We start from the raw sequence: 17,746 nt of genomic DNA, 5'->3' as shown, positions 1-17,746 counted from the left end.
ACCAACAACATATACTGTCACCTGTCGTATGTATATTTTGAAATGATGACGCCTTTTAATACCATCTTGTTAAGTTGTACTCTATCGCATATCGTTTGACCCTCTGTTGATCTTCCTCCTCCTGCTTCAACTTCTCTTCTTCCATTTTCATCCATTCTTCATCCAGCTTTTCTTTCTCAGGAAGGATATGTTTCTTGTTTGCGATATGCTGTTTAGACAAAGGTCCTGCAGTAGAAGATGTATATGTGTGGGCATTTGGGCAAGAGCGACCAACAGGAAAGACAGGGATACGAATAGGTATAGGACGATGTGGTTCATACACTGGTAAGGCTGGTGCTTCGGCCATAATTTGTGTGGATATTGGGAGTTGTGGGGATGGTGCGGACGAAAAAGGGCAATGTTGTGGCTGCCGTTGATGCAGCTGCTGCAGTGGTAGGTGACCTTCTGTATGTGGTTGAAAGGGGGATGGACCAGAACAATGGGATAAAGTCGATGAAGATGAGGGTTTAGTGGATGTGGTTGTTTGGATAAGCCATGGACTTTTTGGTAAGAACAAGGCGTCGTCTTCCTTGGGCGTTTTGTCCTCTTCATCAGAGTCTGATTCTGAATCGGACGACTGTGATAATTGAGAGACGAATAAAGACTGTCTGACAAAAGTCGGTGTAGGGTGGGGTGTAGTACCAATGATGCAATAGTCCCTCTCCTCCTCTTGATCAACACAAATGTCATCATCTGACTCGCCGACATCTTTCCCCTCCTCTGCTTTCTCATTCTCTGTTGCATCCTCATCCTCTTCGTCATCAAAAAAGTCGCTGGCAGAGAGGGCATCCAATTCGTCGTTTTCTTCATCCTCAGCATCATCATAATTCTCTTCAATGGGTGCGCATAGGGCCAAAGCATGACCAGATAAAGTTCTCGGCAGTTTTTGAGCAAAACCTTGATTGCCATTCTGCGTTGTTTCATTACACAAAGCCTCTTGCACCCGTGGTCCACTCGCCTTCTCCAAATCGCAACGGTTACGATCACCCTCGCTGCGACTCTCGCCATTGATATGACCAGTTTTGTTCAATGAAATTGTAAAGGATCTCCTCCTTTCCGATATTCTGCCTCTCGTCTGAAAATCTTCCAAAGCACTGTCGACTTTGTTCAAACCCGTCGCATTGTTGGTCATTTCCATAACAAGATATTGATTATCACTCGAGTCCGAGTCGTATGTGGTAGCTGGGGATAGACACAAGGATGATGTTGACGGCGAGGTGGTCTCTGAGCCGTGGATTGACTGGCCGTTTCGAGCCCAAGTGATAGAATGACATTCAGCTTTGGGAGTAAGGTCCTGGCAAAACTCGGTCAGGTTAGTCCTTCATTCTGTTATCTAATGATGCACAAGAAGCTCACCGATTCTTCTTTCTCTATACATTTAGATAAAACACCGGTTTGTTCTTTTTGTCTCTGTATAACTGTTCCAACCTTTGAGCGGCTAACTTTGGTTGTGATGGTGGCGAAGGATGAGACATTCCCGTCGCTGAAATCCTCTATGAAGAGCCCGGTGGATGTCTTCACACTTATGAGAGACATCCAGGCGGTTTCGCCTCGTATCTGTACTGGTTTTCTTTGGCTATAGATAGTTGTTGAAGAAGATGAAGATGGTAAAGGACGATGATATGCCTGCCGCACAATCCTTTGTTATCATGCTTGTACCAGCAACTGCGGCAAATACTACACTTACCGTTGATTTATAGTAGTCCGATGAAAAATGTTGTACCCAATTTTTGACTTATTTCAGAAATAAGAAAAAGATCAAGATATTTTTATATTTAAAAATAAATAAAAGCAAAAAGCAATAATCATGCCTCCACTCGAATTTTACTTTCCCGGCCATATCCGGTCCATTCAGATCGACTCAATAATACAGCAACGACTGATGAAGAAACGGAGTAGACATGCATACAAATAAATCTGGTTCAAATATTCTTTTGCGATAACTCGACGGCCACCTTAAATGCTCCCAGCAATGCAGTCAACTGTATCTTTTCAGAACCTCCTAACGACAGTCGATGCCTATGGAAAACAATGACGTCAGTCAGCCAACTTTTGAAAATGTTGTCTCTATCGTCGTGTTTCTTCCGCCTAATGGAAAGAGCCAACTACGCTGAAGCGTGACGGATAAAACTCACTCTGTGCTTCCTAAATGGTCTAGTAGATACACTCTACTCTGTTTTGGTAATTCGACTGTATCTAAAAAGTCATAGGCACCTGCTATTAAATCTTGCAAAGCAAGTCCCTTTTCAGTTTTGAGGGATGTGATGACTGCATATTCATCTTTCAACAATAATGGATAGAGATCCGAGGCAGACTTACGGGAATAGGCAGTACCGAACTCGTCCGCCATCATGCTCTGCACAATGCGTTCTATGTCCTTTGGGTGTGGATTCCCAGTACAATTGTACACAGCAGCCTCGTCGACTGTCTCATAAGCCGCGTAACAAGCCTGTATATGAAATAGTTAGAAAACTGCTGATAAACGCCAAAAAGCATATGACAACGCACCTGGAGAACGTTGAGAGCACGACGCATATCTCCTCGCGAGAGCTTGAGGAGAGCGTCTCGTCCTTCATCTGTAAGATTCACTCTGCCAAATGTTAAAAGACTAGACTTTCCAAGCAAGTAAGACTCACCCTTCTTTTTGCACAACTTCATCAACTTTGACCTTGATTTCGCTTTCAGGCAATGGTGAGAATCTAAATCTTGTGCATCTACTTTGGATCGCTGGTGTAATCTTGTTGACATAGTTGCAAAGAATACAAAATCGCACATTTTTAGTATGCTGTTCAATAACTGATATGATCCGAGTCAGAACGAGGAAAACAAGAACGATAAAACCAACCTCGCCGAAGGGCGGACTGAGCTGCTTGAGTCATCATGTCGGCTTCATCCAAGATTACGAGCTTAAACCCCTTACTACATGCTACATCAGTCAAGCCATACGACGCGTAGTTGAGTGACGCACGAAAACAACACTTTGGTCATGGCAAAATTCTTGATTTGCTCCCTAACAACATCGATGCCTCGATCATCGGACGCATTGAGCTCAAGAATGTGCTTCTTGTAGCCTGGTCCGTAAAGACGGCGAGCAAGGGCAAGGACGGTGGATGTTTTACCGGTACCTTGAATCCCCGATCAGCCACATACAAGAGAAGAGAAAGCTTACCAGGAGGACCATAAAAGAGTAGATGGGGTAATCGTCCTACTTCGATAAACTTCTCGACTACATCCACAGTCAATCTTGCTGCTTTGAGCCATACTCAACATCATGGCATACTTGTACTAGTAATATCTTTATGCGATACAACATCATCAAGCAACACCGGTCTATACTTTTCCACCCTGGTTGCTCATTAGGAAAACTTCTCTCATCGCCTTTACCTACCAAGGTAGTCCTTCTTTATCTTCTCCATCTGTCTGTCTTGACCCTGTATCCTTTGCTTTCCCTTTTGCATTTGCCATGAGCGCTGCTATTGCATTTTTCGGCTTTTCAGATCCTATCGACTTGTTTTGAGGCTGAACAGCTGGATCAACATCCATCAGATCAGTCATCTTTTATAGCGATTTGACGAAAAAAGGATCTTGACGCGTAGAATAAAAATGAAACTCATCAATCTACTCGCGTTGCTTTTCGGGAGAAGGGAGGCGCCCGTGGGAAAGCTGACGCGACGCGACAAAACATTAACTATATTTGTTTTCAATGTTTAAATAACAATTATAACTTGTACAACCTTCAAGATCGGAAAAGACGAGTATATCGTCAAATAGAAGAGCAGTCCTTCTGTAACACGACCTGAGTACATAAGGGAAGGCACTCGGACTATATGGGATGATTGCGGAAGCCCATACTCGCCCTATCAAGTCTCCCTAGCAGCAACTTTGTCACGTCCATTTCAGCATACTGTTTGGTATACGACACCTTTGCAATCAACTCTCACACCAGTCACCACGTTTGTTACGCCTATAACCAAACAGAAAAAGTGAGGAGCCACTCTCAAAACCAGAGCTAGCCTCTGCTGGCCCGTTTTATATTACTCACTGCTGCTGCATATCAACTCCTGCTTTCCACCGACGGGCTTAGTCGTGACTCCGCTGCTGACATTGCTATCCCTGTAGTAACTGCAGAAACATTTACATTTTTATTGTGACGTCACAACTTTTTTCTCCTATCGCGGCATATTCCTTGCGGTTATATTCGTTGTTTTACGCACGGACTACCACCCAAATTTTGGTTGTTTCAGTTTGTTCGCGCCCTGCCAATTACTTTTTACTGGCTGTTTCACGTTGGCCTTTCTTCTTTCTTTTTTCTTTTCCGGCTCGTCAAAAAGCCTCTCCCACACCAACCCAAGCGGTGGAAGGAGATGGCCGTCCCTCCCCCAAGAGTCTCCATCACCGCTCCGGACCTCCCTCTTGACAGGCCAATACTCACCACCAGCCCCAGTCCATCTCCGCCACGCGAATTTCCGGCAACGGAAAATGGGTACTATACAACACCATGTGGCAATGGGCCGCGGTGGAAGCCACGTAGCGAGTTGGACAATGCTCGAGCAAAAATGGGCAAAGACAAGGCTGGTGGCTGGGGCAGCATTCCAGTGAATATACTGCAGTACGTCGCGCCTCGGGTATATGAGTGGACAAATAACCAATCTGACGCATTCTAGCCATATCCTCTCGTATGCACAGGATACCATTGGTCTAGATGATGTACTACAGAGTTTATGTGGACAGAAGCCGCGTACCAGTGAGATAGCATTCACTCTGATTCGGAGAATGTGGCTTTGTAGTCTGCGCTTGGTCTGCAGCAGCTGGCGGAGTGCTGGCAAGTATCTCTGAAGGGTTTCGATGTAGAGCTGATTGAGTGTAGTCGACTCTCATCCGTTCTGGCCAGAATATACTCTTATTATAGAACCATCTCGACATCACTCTTCTACCATCTCAGATATCAACTCGGCTCGCCTCACACCATCGACGCCTTCATTTCCGACTCTCTTCCATAGGGCACGCAACAGTACCCTCACAACCTGCTTGGCATGTCGGCTCAATCATCCTTCTAGGCTTGGCTTATACCCGGCCGTTCGTAAACGTCTCACGTACACCTCAAAGTTTGGTCTCACCCCGACGTGTGAGAAGCATGCCAATTCATTCTGCTCCAATTGCATGCGTGAAAGTGAGCCTCAAGCAAACCGTACCCCATCAGGCAGCTATGCGTCTAACGTTATCCCTGCGAGTACGCCATCGCCTCGTGAACACGCTTCAACTTTGGTTCTTTCTATGGCAAACGAAGGTGATGTAGATGAACATAGACAATCTCGCGCACCTCGTGCTCTCGTCTGTTCTGATTGTAGGAAGTGGGCAATATCGAATGAGATTCTCCAGGTTTTAAGAGAATGTGCGCGTGACGGGCAATTGAGGGGAGAACACACTCCGTGGTTGTGGAACGAGAGAGTCAAGGATTATGTGGAGTTCAATGTTGGCACAGCACCTGAGATGGGCTATGCTGCTGTTGAAGATCAATGGTTGATGGATCACACAAGATGGGACGAGCTTTTTGAGACAGCTCTGCAGCTTCAAAATCATGAAAAAATGCTCAAATTACAATATATGAGGACAGCTGAAGAGGAAACGCAAGGTCAGAGGATAGTGAGATTGGCAAAGCAAGCAGAATTGATGGGAGAAGATGCGGATGGTAAGGAAACGGAGGAGGAGGCAATCGAGCTTGAGGCGCTGTATAGAAGCTGGTGGAAAGAGCTGGAGGATGACGATGATCTTGATTCAGATGATGAAGAGGAAGACGAAATTCTAAATGAAAAGGTGCGTTATGGTCTTTTTACTTGATATAAACACTTACTCAAGACAGTATCGAGCCAAATTAAGGATCGGCTGTCTAAACGACTACATCAATGACCGCATTCGATACGCTTTCTGGGTAATGCCCTCTGACGAGGTGAAAAAACTTGTTTTCGACGAACAAATAGATCAAATAGATCACCCGGAACCTTTGCACACCAGCTTTGCAAATATCGCCACGAATTCTATCCATCCTTTTCAGAGCTATGTTCCATTCACATACAGTCCGAAATTAGCCTACAAAGAAGCAACAGGCATTATCTCTTTAGTGCCTTTTACTCCCGCGCCAGGTGTCAATTCACGACTTGATCCTTTCCTTCCCCCTGAACGTCTCTTACAAGCAATGGATTCCACTTTCAGCGAGGTACTCGTCCGTAGGACGTTGCCTGCTATGGAGAGTTTAGTGAAATCGATAAGAGCCCGCTGTAATGGGGACGATGATAGTGCGGAGAGTATATGTGAGATAATGCAAGTAGGAAATATCCTTAATCGACTAATGGCATGGGAATTGTGGGTACCAAAACCTTTGGTGGAGGCAAAGCAGCTAGCAGAGATGCAAAAAGAACTAGAGACAGAGAGCGCCTATGAACTTTTTGCTGCTGAGGAAGGATTGGAAGTAGAGAGAGGATTTGAGGGATTGCCTCAGATGGAGCTTGTGGAAGAATCTGAAACCCAGTCAGACATGTGTTTCGCAGCTGCGGAAGTCGCATCCTCAGACACGGTTCCCCAAACTTCGAGCCCATACGTCTCCTCTGCACTGGGAAAACGCAAGCCTTCTTCGAAAGAACAATCGCCCATATCAACCGACAAGCGCGCTCGTTCTTCAGTATCTTCTGAACCAAAAACGCCTGCTGATCAATTATCCCCTCAATGTAGATCTTCGACGCGGAATATTGATCCCTCTCTAGGAACAAAAAGAAAAGATCCTCCCTCACCAGTCGCGAGACATATCAATACGAGTCAAAAACGTGTCACACCGCCACCAGTCCCGGATTTCACTGTACATGATGATCACAAGCGTACACGAATTGGGCCATTGGCAACGGCTGAAGATAGAACCTCGATTATGGGATCATCTGCACCTGGTAGTCCTACTCCAGTCAAGAAAGTGGTCGATTTTACAAAGCTAAAAGTGCCAAACAGTCATGTCAAAACATCCCCCGGTTCATCAGATGAAGATCCATATGTTGGGGTAGCTTTTAAAGGTGAAGAAGAGACGGGAACCGATGCGACACTAACGTTGAATTCTGCCGACGAGGAAGTTCCATCATCTCAATTCACAGAGGGTCATGCTCGCGAACGCTTAACGCCTGTTATTACTGATGACGCCTCAATACCTTCCATTTCCCCGAGTACCACCGCCGAGTCCGCTTTGTCACTAAGCGCTGAAGATCCGCCATCTCTTGTAACCATTGCGAACAGACATCTGATCAAGTACATGTCGCGTGTCGAGATGGGCGTACCATTCATACCACTTGCGTCTATGCAAACAACCATGACCGCAGATCGTCAGGTGAACTCCGATGATGGCGGCTCAGAAATCACTATTTCCCTCAATTTAGGACAAGGATCCAATCAAATATTGTTGCAGGCATGGTATGAAGCGAGAGAAGAACTACGGGAGTGCAAGTGTGGGATATGTGAGAGAGCGAGGAAGAAGGCTTGGGAAGGGCTACAGGCGATGCAGCAGCTAGTAGCGAGTGGAGAACTTGAATGGGAGACATTGTTGACTTGAGCACATCTTGAAGACAGTTTTTTGGGGTCATTTGAGAGCTACTAGTCGTTCTTGAGGATTTAGGTGAAGATTATGACAAGGGCTACAAGCTTGTATGCATATTACCATTTCATGGTTAGTTTTTCAAATTCGGTCTTTCAGAGGATGAACAGCTAGCTATATGAGATGGTAAGTGGAAGAAAGTAACAAGTCCGCGAGAGTTTGAAATGTTACGTAAAGCTTCTATCATGTCAAACTCATTTCTACTTTTGAATGTTCTATTAAACATTGAAAAGTCACCATTTAATATTCAAATGCAGTCTGTTTTGCTAACGTTGCCTCCTCCGCCATTACCAGATGGCTCAGAAGCCCCTCCCAGGTCGCCAGAGAAGGAAGCCAACCTTGTCAGGTTCCAATCGGAACTGGAGGTGAGTCTTGGTTTCTATAAATTGTGAAGCTCAAGTCGAGCAAAACCAATCTCATCATGTGTTAAATACCAATGTCTTGTTAGTTTGTCCAGTGTCTAGCCAATCCAATGTACTTGCAGGAATTACATACACAAGGATATTTGTATGACTCAGCGTTCTTGAATTACTTGCAGTATATGGAATACTGGCGGGATCCAGAGTATATCAGGTTTATCACGTATGTCTTGCTATTTTGTCTCTGTATCGTATCTGTTTGTAATAGAGCTGACCACGGATAGGTATCCGACTTGTTTAGTTTACTTGACCTTACTTCAGACAGAGCTGTTTAGAATGAGAATAGCAGATTCTGGGTTCATACAAGAACTGATGAGGGTCGCAACACGGTATCATGCTACATGGTACGTCATCTTTGAGGTTATTTACTTTAGTGCTCTGCTTATATTTGTAAAGGCGCACACAGAAACCATCGAAAGAAAAAGCGATAATGGAGGAGTCAATAGAGTCTAGTGTTGCTCCAGACAAAGGGGAGAAGAACGAAGACCCTGGAAATGTGGACAAGTCAAAAAAGTTACACAGTAAGGTCAGTATAGGAGACATGACTATACCATGAAACAAGTCAAGCGAGCACATTGTTTGTGCCTCTATCAATATCTCGCAATTACATGTATGTCTCACTAAGCTTCTGCTGAATCAGCCATACACCATCTTCCAACTGTTCCGATACCACCCATACTGTCCACAGTTAAAAGATTTGCGATAGGCTTGCCTTTCCTACTCAAAGACCGTAACACATCTTGAGCAAGAAATCCGCCAAGGATGGCGAGTGTAGGAACAAAAAAATGAGTTGAATGAAGAACGAGATGTGAAAGAGTGGATAGGTCAACAGAAGGAAAAGCAACAGGGTTAATTGCGAGAGTTTTGCGCAAGTTTTCGGCGAAAGAGGTCATATCAGATAAATCTGCTTCGTTTGAAGGAGAACGATTGTTTTGAGATTCAAATTCCCAAAGGGCTGCACAAGGTGAGCTTAATACAGCATGTAAATGGAAGCACAAACCGAGTAGACACAGAGCAACATTAGGAGCAAGAGCTTTTGTTGCATTCTTTGATAAACCTCTGAATGGACTCCCATTGGGTTTATCCCAGTTGGCTTTGTCGAGAACTTTTACAAGAGGAGAGTAGGACAACGACTTTTTGGTCAAGCCTGGAGGAGTACTATAATGTCGTAAACAAGATTTTCATTAGCAAGTTTTGGGTTGCATACTTGTCGACATATTCAAACGATTCCCCGAGATCGGCAAAGACAAAGCCATAGAAACCAAAAGAACTGGCGGCATAAAACAAGGATCCAGCTTTTCTGGCGGCATTGTTGATTTTCTCCTATATTATGGCACAATCAGTCACAGCGGGATCAACTATATTCCAGCTCACGTTCTCCTTGACACTCAAATCACAGACTACAACGACATCGACTCCTTCTCTTTTCATCATGTTCACAGCTTCCTCTTCTTTGCCGGTTCGAAATATGTCATCCCCTATTCCGAGCAATGTGACGAGAGGATTCAAAGACGCTATTTGAGGGAGCGCAGCTTCGGTTCTGGATTTGCCCACTGCGCCATCCTCTTCCCGAAAGAGAAAGCCTGATCCAAGATCTTCTTCTGTGACCACTCCAGAGTCGGCAATAATCAATCGGCCAATGCCTGCCAGAACGAGATTTTTAATGGTCTCATGAGCTAACGAGCGAAGCGAAATGACTAATACAGTTGAAGAGCGCATTCTAAATAGCCTATGAGCTTCTTTTCGTTCTTGGATATGCTCAACCCACCGATTTTGAGCTTCGAGTCCCCATAACCGAATTTGCCTGTCATATAAAGACGCCTCATCTACAGGTCAAAACATTCCAATGATTTCTTTGCCCACCTTCTGTGATTTGTTCTTGAGAATTTTCTAAATTCATATTGTTGAACAAAAAGTCCAATGTTGAAAGATTGACGCGCCGGAAATGAGCTCAAGGCCAGCCTGATAATGGTCAAAACATCAAAATGGCAATATCAGACTCACAAATTTCCTTGTCAAAAAAAGATCAATCACTTTTATTACAATTTATAAATCAATTTTCAACAAGATGGCTGTAATGAAGACCATATTTGACCCAGCGGCACATTTGGAAAAACAAGGATGGAAAGGAAGAGGGACTGGTACGTTATGCATTGGCTTTTGAGAGTATACTGACAAGGAACCAGCTTTAAAGCATGGTCATGCCACAAGACCATTACCAGTTGTGCAAAAGAAAACATTATCCGGTATAGGAAAGGATCGTGATGCAGCTGTACCATTCTGGGACCAGTAATTATGTTATGTTTTATGGGTAGTGTGGGTGCTTACGATGAGCTAGTATTTTTGCCGCTACAGCTGCTTCACTCTTTATCCCCTCCGCCATGCCCTCACCTACTCCTTCTACTTCAAAATGGGTCACTATGGCGCCTGCCTCTACACCAGGATCAAAAAGCGGCTCATCTTCTTCTACTCCACAGCCTCAAATACCTCCAAAACTGTCAATAAACGCTTCAACTAGGGTCTCGCGAGACCTGGCAAGGCGCCAGTTGTATTCGCGCTTTCTACGGGGCAAAGTTCTATTACCAGAAACAGAGGAAGAGGTGGAAGAGACAGAAGAGGAGTGGGCGCATTGCAAGGCGAGCTTCGTACGCTCTGTTATTGAGGAAGGGGCTGTGCTCAAGCCTGAGGTTGACCCAAGGGCTGAGGAAGGGAAAAGCAAAGGCAAAGGTAAGGAAAGGGAAGAAAGTAGGGAACAGAGAAAAGCACGCAAAACTGCGAAGAGGGCCGAGAGGGAGGCCAGGAAGGCAGCTCATCAGTTAAGGGAAGGAAAAGAAAGTAAAGGCAAGGACAAATATGAGGGTACGAAGAAGACTTCCAAGAAAGTAGAGACATTGGAAGAAGAAAAGGTAGGAGAGAGTCGGCATGAGCTTCAGATATCCAAGAACAGAAATACTTGCGCTGAACAAGATGGTAAAAAGAACAGTAAAAGAAAACATCGGGAGGAGGAAAAAGAAGCTCGCACGAATAAGAAAAGTAAAAGTTAGACCATAGACTTAATAAAATACCATTGTAGCACTATAATTAATGACATATACAAGCATACTGATAGCGGCTTGTGGTTTGATACGACTTGGTGGCGATAGCAATATTCGTTATTGTGATGCATGTGCTCATGAAATATAAATGCGAAGTGTCTCCATCTTTAATGATCTACAACTATAAGCTGGCCTCCCACTCTACTCCCACCCACTCTTCGCCTATACCTACGCAATCTTTCTCGCATCCATAGACAAGTACGTTTCCCCATTCCATTTCACCTTTTTCGTCTTGGCTCGTATCTCCCTTGCTGCCAGCAGCAAGTTTAGTCAGTTCCTTTTTCCGGTCTTCTTCTGTGCTTGCCTTAGATGAGGCAGTCTTTGGAGCTTCGCCAGTGGTGGAAAGGGTATGAGGACGAAGAATGTTGATTAAAGAAGGTACAAGTTGCAGTTCAAATACTCTACTGCTGCTGCATTTTGGGCAAGGAGGTATGGACTTGGGGTTATACAGTTTCTCTAGATTCAGTTCTTCATCCTTTGCCAGGGGTTTTTCGGCGCCGGGAAAAAGTTCTCTGGTGAGAGGCGACGCTGACGAATATGGTAATGGAACTCCTCCAAGCTCATATCTCAACACTTGCTTCTTGCCCCCATCGGCTAGTTCTAACCTTCGAACAAAATTTTCAAATACTTCATCAATACTTTTGGGCAGGATTTTTTCCCAACCTTCTTCACGCCATTCAGCCTTTTGTTCAAGACTTTCATTTTCATCGGATGACGCTATGGAGACATCATCTGCAGGGAGTATATACTCCTCAATAGTGGAAAGATACTGAGCAGGATGATAGGCTGGTAAAGGGGGCTTGAAAGACTTTGAAGGGCCAGAAGAAATTGGCTGTGACATAAGCTGTTCAGAGACGGAAAGCTCAGAGATTGAGGGCACAGGATTAGATGGTATTGTAAAAGGACTGCTAGTTGTGTTACCAAAGAGAGGTTGAGCTGACCCAAACAACGTGGACTCTCTAGGCTGAGCGTCTTCCCGAATCTATACTGATTCTTGAGCATATGTGCAATATACAAATCATGCATGCTTACTGTGAAAGGATTATTTCTAGCTTTCTCCCTCTCTTCGGCTGCGGCTTTTTCTGCCGCCTTTCTCTTCTCTTCCACATCCCTAACATACTCCTCATTCCTCACTGATGCCCGCCATGCTCTTATTGAGCCTTCTCTTTGCTGACAACTCATCTGAGGGCAAGCAAAGATATAAACAGTTCGATCATTCTCGCCATTTTCAGGTGGACAGTAGACTTGCGCTAAAAGTGGAATCGGCTTATGACAAACACCGCATTTCACCTCTGACGGAGCACTGCCAACATTTATAGATGAAGAAGGTATAGGAGGAAACGTTGGATAACCGCCAATGAATGAAACAGTATGGGAAGTCAAATCCTGGTGAGCGGCAGCAATGGGCCCATCAGGCAGAGCGAGAAGAGTATTAGTATAACATAACGAGGATGAAGACGATCCCGAAGGCGACGGAAGCGACATGGATACCAAGTCTTCCTATGAAATTGCAAAATGTTAGCACTGCTATAGACAAGTTCCACCGATACAAAACGGCCAAAGCAATAGAGCTCAGAAATAAAGTCGCCAAACTAGTGTCAACTCGGCACCGCCCAATCGTCCTCATCATATCTCTTTAGAACACACTGGGAATCCCATTCGCACAAGGACTGAAGCCATCTTCCTCAGAACGAGAAACACGGCCCAGTCGGAACGGACAGTAGGTAATAAACGAAATGATGAGTAGAAAGGCTAGGTCTCGTCATCGGTATCATCCTCGCTCATGCTATCGGTCCTATCTATGAGGCAGGGAGGAAATATACTCACAATTTATTATATCAAAGTAGAAAATAAAAACAGAGAATAAAAGATGGAAATTTTTTAATATATGGGCAAACTGGTGATAATGGAAAACGTTTTTGCCACGTCATCTCATATCCTGAAACAATAGGGTTATTCATTATCACGAACTGAACAGGCGTCGTAATCACGGAAGCAAATTTTGGCTGTGTTCAATTCGGTCCAAATCGAATAGGGGTTTTTGCGTGTTCAACTTTAAAAGCTAACGTTCAACTTACACCATGTTTGTTCAATACAATATAAATCTTTGAATTCAATCCTTATCTTGTTCTATATAACATAAATCTTCAAACTCAATACATTCAACTCTCAGCTCTCAACGCCATCTATAAATATGTCAAGCTTGCAGATTGGCTCATCGGATAGCTCCCAGGATCTCACCCAGCATAGTCCTTCCCAGAGCCATCTTCCTGCACCGTCAACTTCCTCTCAAACACGTAAACGGTGCCGGATCGCAAAATCCAACCCCTCAGCTATTCGAGCAAATCCTGAGACCCCGCCAAAGTCCTCAGCAACCAATGTTGACTGGCATAACAACGGCACTGATCAAATCCCTTCGTCTCTGTCAATTCTGCTCGATTGGCTGTCGATTCCAGGTAATTATGACTCTCTAAAAGGTAAGGGTGGCTCCAAGCCGCAGGATGGATACCAGCGGGCATCAGTCTACCTCAAGGAACGAGGATGCACCACTTCTCCGACGTCTTCAGATATACGAAGCAAAGTAAATGGAAAAGCCCTTCCGTTCAAGTCTATACACTTCCATAGCTCATTCTTAGATAACACGCCTTCATTCGGATTGAATCAATGCTAGAGGCTAGAAAGATGGGACGGGAAACGGACAGGGACAATACATCATCGATCATGCACCCATTAATCGCCATGTAGGTGCGGAGAGAGGGATGCCATGGGTGAGCAAGTCATGAACACCATCTCAAGTCTTGGCTGTTCGGCTGGACTATTGGTAGACAACGTACGAATAATTTGCCCAGAATAGAACATCCTTGATCCTATCTTCAGCGACTGAGACGAGATATCATGCCCTAAAGATAGGAGGAAGTGGCTGAGCTAACGGTTGGAATATGATGAGTGATTCTGAAGGGTTTAAGCTAAATTCTTGTTTAATATATTGAGAGACTCATGAAGTTTAGATGCTGTTGTCATAGTTTACAGAAGAACAGAGCTCCAGTTTACTTGTTAGTGATACATAATATAGACATAAACATTCAGATACACAAAATGTCAGAGACCGAAGTGATATCATTGATTATTACGTAATAATGCAGGGACGAGTGTTCATTATCACGAACTGAACTGTGTTCAATTCGCCCTTGGAAATGAATAACCCTAATAATATACTACTTGCATTTTCCTCTGGATTTAAAAATAAAAAATAAAAAATAAAAAATAAGTGCCACACGCCACAAAAACAAAGCCACTACTTGACGCGTTTTCGATATCTTTTTGAATAATTATTCTACAATTACATTTATATTTCTTCTTTGTCTATTCATCTTGCCAACGCATTCAATTGTAGGTCTCAGTGTGTCAAGAGGTCCAGAGCCAGCCTCAAGAGGGATAAGGATGTCCCCTGTCCCGCCACCTCCAGCGGGCACCTTTGTGCCGTCTGAGGACTGGACAGACGATCCGTCATTCGATCTTTCTGCATCTAATCTGAAGCTGCCTTCTTCCCCCTCTCCATCTTCATCCTCTTCGCATCGCTCGTCTTTTTCCCGCTCTCACACGTCTTCGCCTCTCAGACAGTGTTTTATAGGTCAGAGCAATTTGACAGATCTCAAAGGGAAAAAACAGCCAGCTGTGGAGTTGGATGCTTTGGATGATGATTTCGATTTGCCTGCGGGAGATCTGACGTTGACATCGTCGCCACATCGCAAGGAAGAACCAAGGCCGCGGTCTAGCACTGCGTCCTCCACTAGCAGTGTGACGCGTACTATCGTAGGACAAGGTCCTCAAGGTGTTGGCATGATCACAAAACTTGGAGGTACACCGGCCGCTAGACCTGGGATACTAGCGGGAACGGTAAAGGCCCGCGCAAAAGCTTTAGAAAGAAATTGGGAGGCAGATGTGGACTTGGATGATCTTAGCGGAGCATTTGAAGGAAAAGGAACTCTCAGATTGAAAAAGCCATCAAACATATTGGGAAGACTTTCAGAAATAGATGGTGGAGGGCGTCAGTTGACTGTAGCTCCTCCAAAACACAACCTGCCGGATGCCAATGCTCTCGATGATTTGATGGATCTCGAGGATGAAGACCAAGCTACACTCAAAGCGGGCGCTACCATCAAAGCTATGTTGCCTCCACCCAGAACTAAATTGAAGTCTCTTCCTCCGCCTCGGCAGCCAGTTCAAAGCTCAGCAAAAACGGACGATGCGGAACTTGAGGCAGATTTTGCTCTTCCCTTAAACCTCAAGAACCTTATTCTTGCTACACAATCTGCTCCTAGGCCATACCAAAAACAGCCAAGGAATTCAAATACATCAACAATGAACACTGAATCTTGGGAATCTCCTGATGCATCGTCAGCGGCAAGTAAGAAGTGGGGATGGGGTTCTGAAGATTCTCCGGGCAAGAGAATGAGCGAAACAAGCGCTACAAGTGTCAGTGATGGTCCAGCAGATAGGGGTAGTAAGAAAAAGCGAATTAATGAAGCAGACGAAGAGGAAGATTTGGAGTCTGGTTTGGTGTTTGAGCCTACTTTCTTTTCGGCCGCGCGTGCTAAAAAGCTCAACTCAATCCTTGATCGCAAGCGCAAGCCACAATACGCTCCTCAGCTCCCAGCAACACCCGATACCCGTCGAAAGGGCGATGATTCTTTTGAAGATGGATTGGTACTTGATGAACCTGGTGTTGAGCTATCGCGTCATAGACTGAGAGCGCAAAAACGCGCGCGTGACCGTGTGCCACCCTTACTACGTAGCGACCAACCAGCTAAGAGCGTTGTCAAAGAACGTGAGAAGGCTTGGGAGAAACACCGTGAGCAAGGATGGGGGAGAAATACACCTGTACACGGCGTGCGGGATAGGAGCGGTTTGGTGAACAATACTTTGCAAAGTACACCGCGCGATAAGAATCAGAGTAGCTTGGGGCTATCATTGAGAAGCCATTCCATAGCTACAGTGTCTAGAGAAGGCAGTCGAGGTGAAGTGGCTTTGAGTGGCCGGGAGAAAGAAGCAATGCGGTCAAGAAGCGGGCAATTGCTCAATATGCCCCCCCCCTCTATTCCACTTGTTCCTTCACAATCACCCACTCCGTCAACTTCCCGATTGCGCCATCAAAAATCCCACTATCATTTAGCAGCCCCACCTCAGTCGCCCTCTTTAACCAGGAAGCAATCGCTTGCTAGTCTACAAGATGCAATGGCGGATAAAAACTTAGCTCAGCGCTTTGATGCACTTTCACCACCACCTCTGCCCACGACTCGCTATCATGGTTCTACATCTCGCTTAACTATGCCTACTTCTAGCTCTCGGGCTAAAATTCGTCCGCCAATTTCATCCGTTTTTCCTAAGCAGAATGCTTCTGGATTCAGCTCATCAACTACGCCCGCTCAATCGGGAAGTGCACAAATAAGGACCAAAATGTACTCTACGCAGATGTCTGCGAGAACAGTTGATGTACCCAAAAAGCCAAAAAACTATGGAGATGGAACTGAGCTGGATGGAATTGACGATTTGAGGGTTGATGAAGAAGTTACAAATGCAAGTACACAGAGGAGCATGGTCGGTCTGGGTCTTGGAAAGCCTAGTTGTAGAGGTAAAATGTTTTTTACATGTGGCGAACCTAAGCTGACAGTGGTAGACCACGATCCTTCACATAAACTGGGACTGATGCCGAAAGGCAAACTTCAAGACGAAAAGAGAAAAAAGTCTGGTCCAACTCAGCTCGCCACTCGCAAATTTAGAAGAAAAGGGGCAGGTTTGATCAAGCATCTTGGTGGAGCAGATAAGAAAAAAGGTAGGCTACCTGAAGACGATTATTGTGTAAGAAGGCTGATGGATTTACAGTTGTTGGTGAGATGACCTGGAACCCAGCGACACTTCGTTGGGAGGGAAACGAATCTGTTCTCTGCGATTTTGATACCATATCATCTTCCCGTCCTGCGCTTATCACACATTACACTGGATCGTCTGTTGGTGCTGTTTCGTCGCCCGCAAATTCTGCGGCATCGGCTGCACCACGTATCGTTGGCGATATGCAGTTTGATCCCGTACAGATGAAATGGGTGAGTATTCTTGCCCCTGAAGAGGATGAGCCGGATCCATTTGAGGGGATGGCAGATGATGAAGATGAGGAGACTGGCGGAGGGACAATCCGTGCTGGTGTGATCAAAAGATTTGTTCCTATCGGCTCAGGCACATCTGTGGCTTCGTCTTCTACATGGTCACAACGACTTGCGAGCGATTCATCAATGGCGGCTAGCACGGCTTCTTGGGAAGAACGTACACGGCCTGATGTTGGTATAGCCATCTCCAGTGAGCTATGGGCCGAGTGTAAAGATGCCGAAGACAGACATAAAAAAGAAATGAGAGGTTGGGTTTTGAGAGCGCCGCATTGGGGCAGCGAGATGAGAGATAGAGAGAGAAGGGAAGAGAAGAGATTATGGGAAATACGACATTTGGCTTTGAGAAGTTGAACAATTGGGTTTATTGCATGGACTTTCCTTGTTTGTCATTTCTTTTTTATGATC

General features: G+C 45.1%; 9 protein-coding genes across 9 annotated transcripts; 5 read left to right on the top strand and 4 right to left on the bottom strand.

Annotated features, from left to right (window-relative positions):
- Positions 1–55: 55 nt before the first annotated feature.
- L203_106025 (uncharacterized protein) lies at positions 56–1,575 on the bottom strand (the record flags this gene model as incomplete). Its single annotated transcript, XM_066215385.1, has 2 exons — positions 56–1,333; positions 1,396–1,575. The coding sequence occupies 2 exons, from the start codon at positions 1,573–1,575 to the stop codon at positions 56–58; spliced, it is 1,458 nt and encodes a 485-aa protein (XP_066071482.1).
- Positions 1,576–1,961: 386 nt separating this feature from the next.
- On the bottom strand, positions 1,962–3,594 carry L203_106024 (uncharacterized protein; the record flags this gene model as incomplete). Its single annotated transcript, XM_066215384.1, has 10 exons — positions 1,962–2,058; positions 2,175–2,307; positions 2,359–2,488; positions 2,548–2,629; positions 2,676–2,835; positions 2,885–2,958; positions 3,008–3,164; positions 3,209–3,265; positions 3,320–3,384; positions 3,428–3,594. 10 exons carry the CDS (start codon positions 3,592–3,594, stop codon positions 1,962–1,964), a joined length of 1,122 nt encoding a protein of 373 aa, XP_066071481.1.
- Positions 3,595–4,403: 809 nt separating this feature from the next.
- On the top strand, positions 4,404–7,624 carry L203_106023 (uncharacterized protein; the record flags this gene model as incomplete). The annotated part of the gene is made up of 4 exons (XM_066215383.1): positions 4,404–4,648; positions 4,704–4,861; positions 4,907–5,853; positions 5,900–7,624. 4 exons carry the CDS (start codon positions 4,404–4,406, stop codon positions 7,622–7,624), a joined length of 3,075 nt encoding a protein of 1,024 aa, XP_066071480.1.
- A 293-nt stretch (positions 7,625–7,917) lies between these two features.
- On the top strand, positions 7,918–8,641 carry L203_106022 (uncharacterized protein; the record flags this gene model as incomplete). The annotated part of the gene is made up of 4 exons (XM_066215382.1): positions 7,918–8,031; positions 8,115–8,248; positions 8,310–8,429; positions 8,482–8,641. 4 exons carry the CDS (start codon positions 7,918–7,920, stop codon positions 8,639–8,641), a joined length of 528 nt encoding a protein of 175 aa, XP_066071479.1.
- Positions 8,642–8,705: 64 nt separating this feature from the next.
- Positions 8,706–9,985, bottom strand: L203_106021 (uncharacterized protein; the record flags this gene model as incomplete). Its single annotated transcript, XM_066215381.1, has 6 exons — positions 8,706–9,040; positions 9,086–9,243; positions 9,293–9,408; positions 9,460–9,805; positions 9,854–9,863; positions 9,949–9,985. 6 exons carry the CDS (start codon positions 9,983–9,985, stop codon positions 8,706–8,708), a joined length of 1,002 nt encoding a protein of 333 aa, XP_066071478.1.
- A 168-nt stretch (positions 9,986–10,153) lies between these two features.
- Positions 10,154–11,129, top strand: L203_106020 (uncharacterized protein; the record flags this gene model as incomplete). Its single annotated transcript, XM_066215380.1, has 3 exons — positions 10,154–10,226; positions 10,272–10,374; positions 10,424–11,129. The coding sequence occupies 3 exons, from the start codon at positions 10,154–10,156 to the stop codon at positions 11,127–11,129; spliced, it is 882 nt and encodes a 293-aa protein (XP_066071477.1).
- A 172-nt stretch (positions 11,130–11,301) lies between these two features.
- Positions 11,302–12,665, bottom strand: L203_106019 (uncharacterized protein; the record flags this gene model as incomplete). The annotated part of the gene is made up of 2 exons (XM_066215379.1): positions 11,302–12,162; positions 12,213–12,665. 2 exons carry the CDS (start codon positions 12,663–12,665, stop codon positions 11,302–11,304), a joined length of 1,314 nt encoding a protein of 437 aa, XP_066071476.1.
- A 709-nt stretch (positions 12,666–13,374) lies between these two features.
- L203_106018 (uncharacterized protein) lies at positions 13,375–13,840 on the top strand (the record flags this gene model as incomplete). The annotated part of the gene is made up of 3 exons (XM_066215378.1): positions 13,375–13,657; positions 13,703–13,761; positions 13,817–13,840. 3 exons carry the CDS (start codon positions 13,375–13,377, stop codon positions 13,838–13,840), a joined length of 366 nt encoding a protein of 121 aa, XP_066071475.1.
- Positions 13,841–14,621: 781 nt separating this feature from the next.
- Positions 14,622–17,692, top strand: L203_106017 (uncharacterized protein; the record flags this gene model as incomplete). The annotated part of the gene is made up of 3 exons (XM_066215377.1): positions 14,622–16,812; positions 16,858–17,013; positions 17,064–17,692. The coding sequence occupies 3 exons, from the start codon at positions 14,622–14,624 to the stop codon at positions 17,690–17,692; spliced, it is 2,976 nt and encodes a 991-aa protein (XP_066071474.1).
- Positions 17,693–17,746: the final 54 nt, after the last annotated feature.

Source organism: Cryptococcus depauperatus, chromosome 8, assembly GCF_001720195.1.
Source record: "Cryptococcus depauperatus CBS 7841 chromosome 8, complete sequence".
Taxonomy (NCBI): Eukaryota; Fungi; Basidiomycota; class Tremellomycetes; order Tremellales; family Cryptococcaceae; genus Cryptococcus; species Cryptococcus depauperatus.
This window is presented reverse-complemented; position numbering and strand designations above follow the sequence as displayed.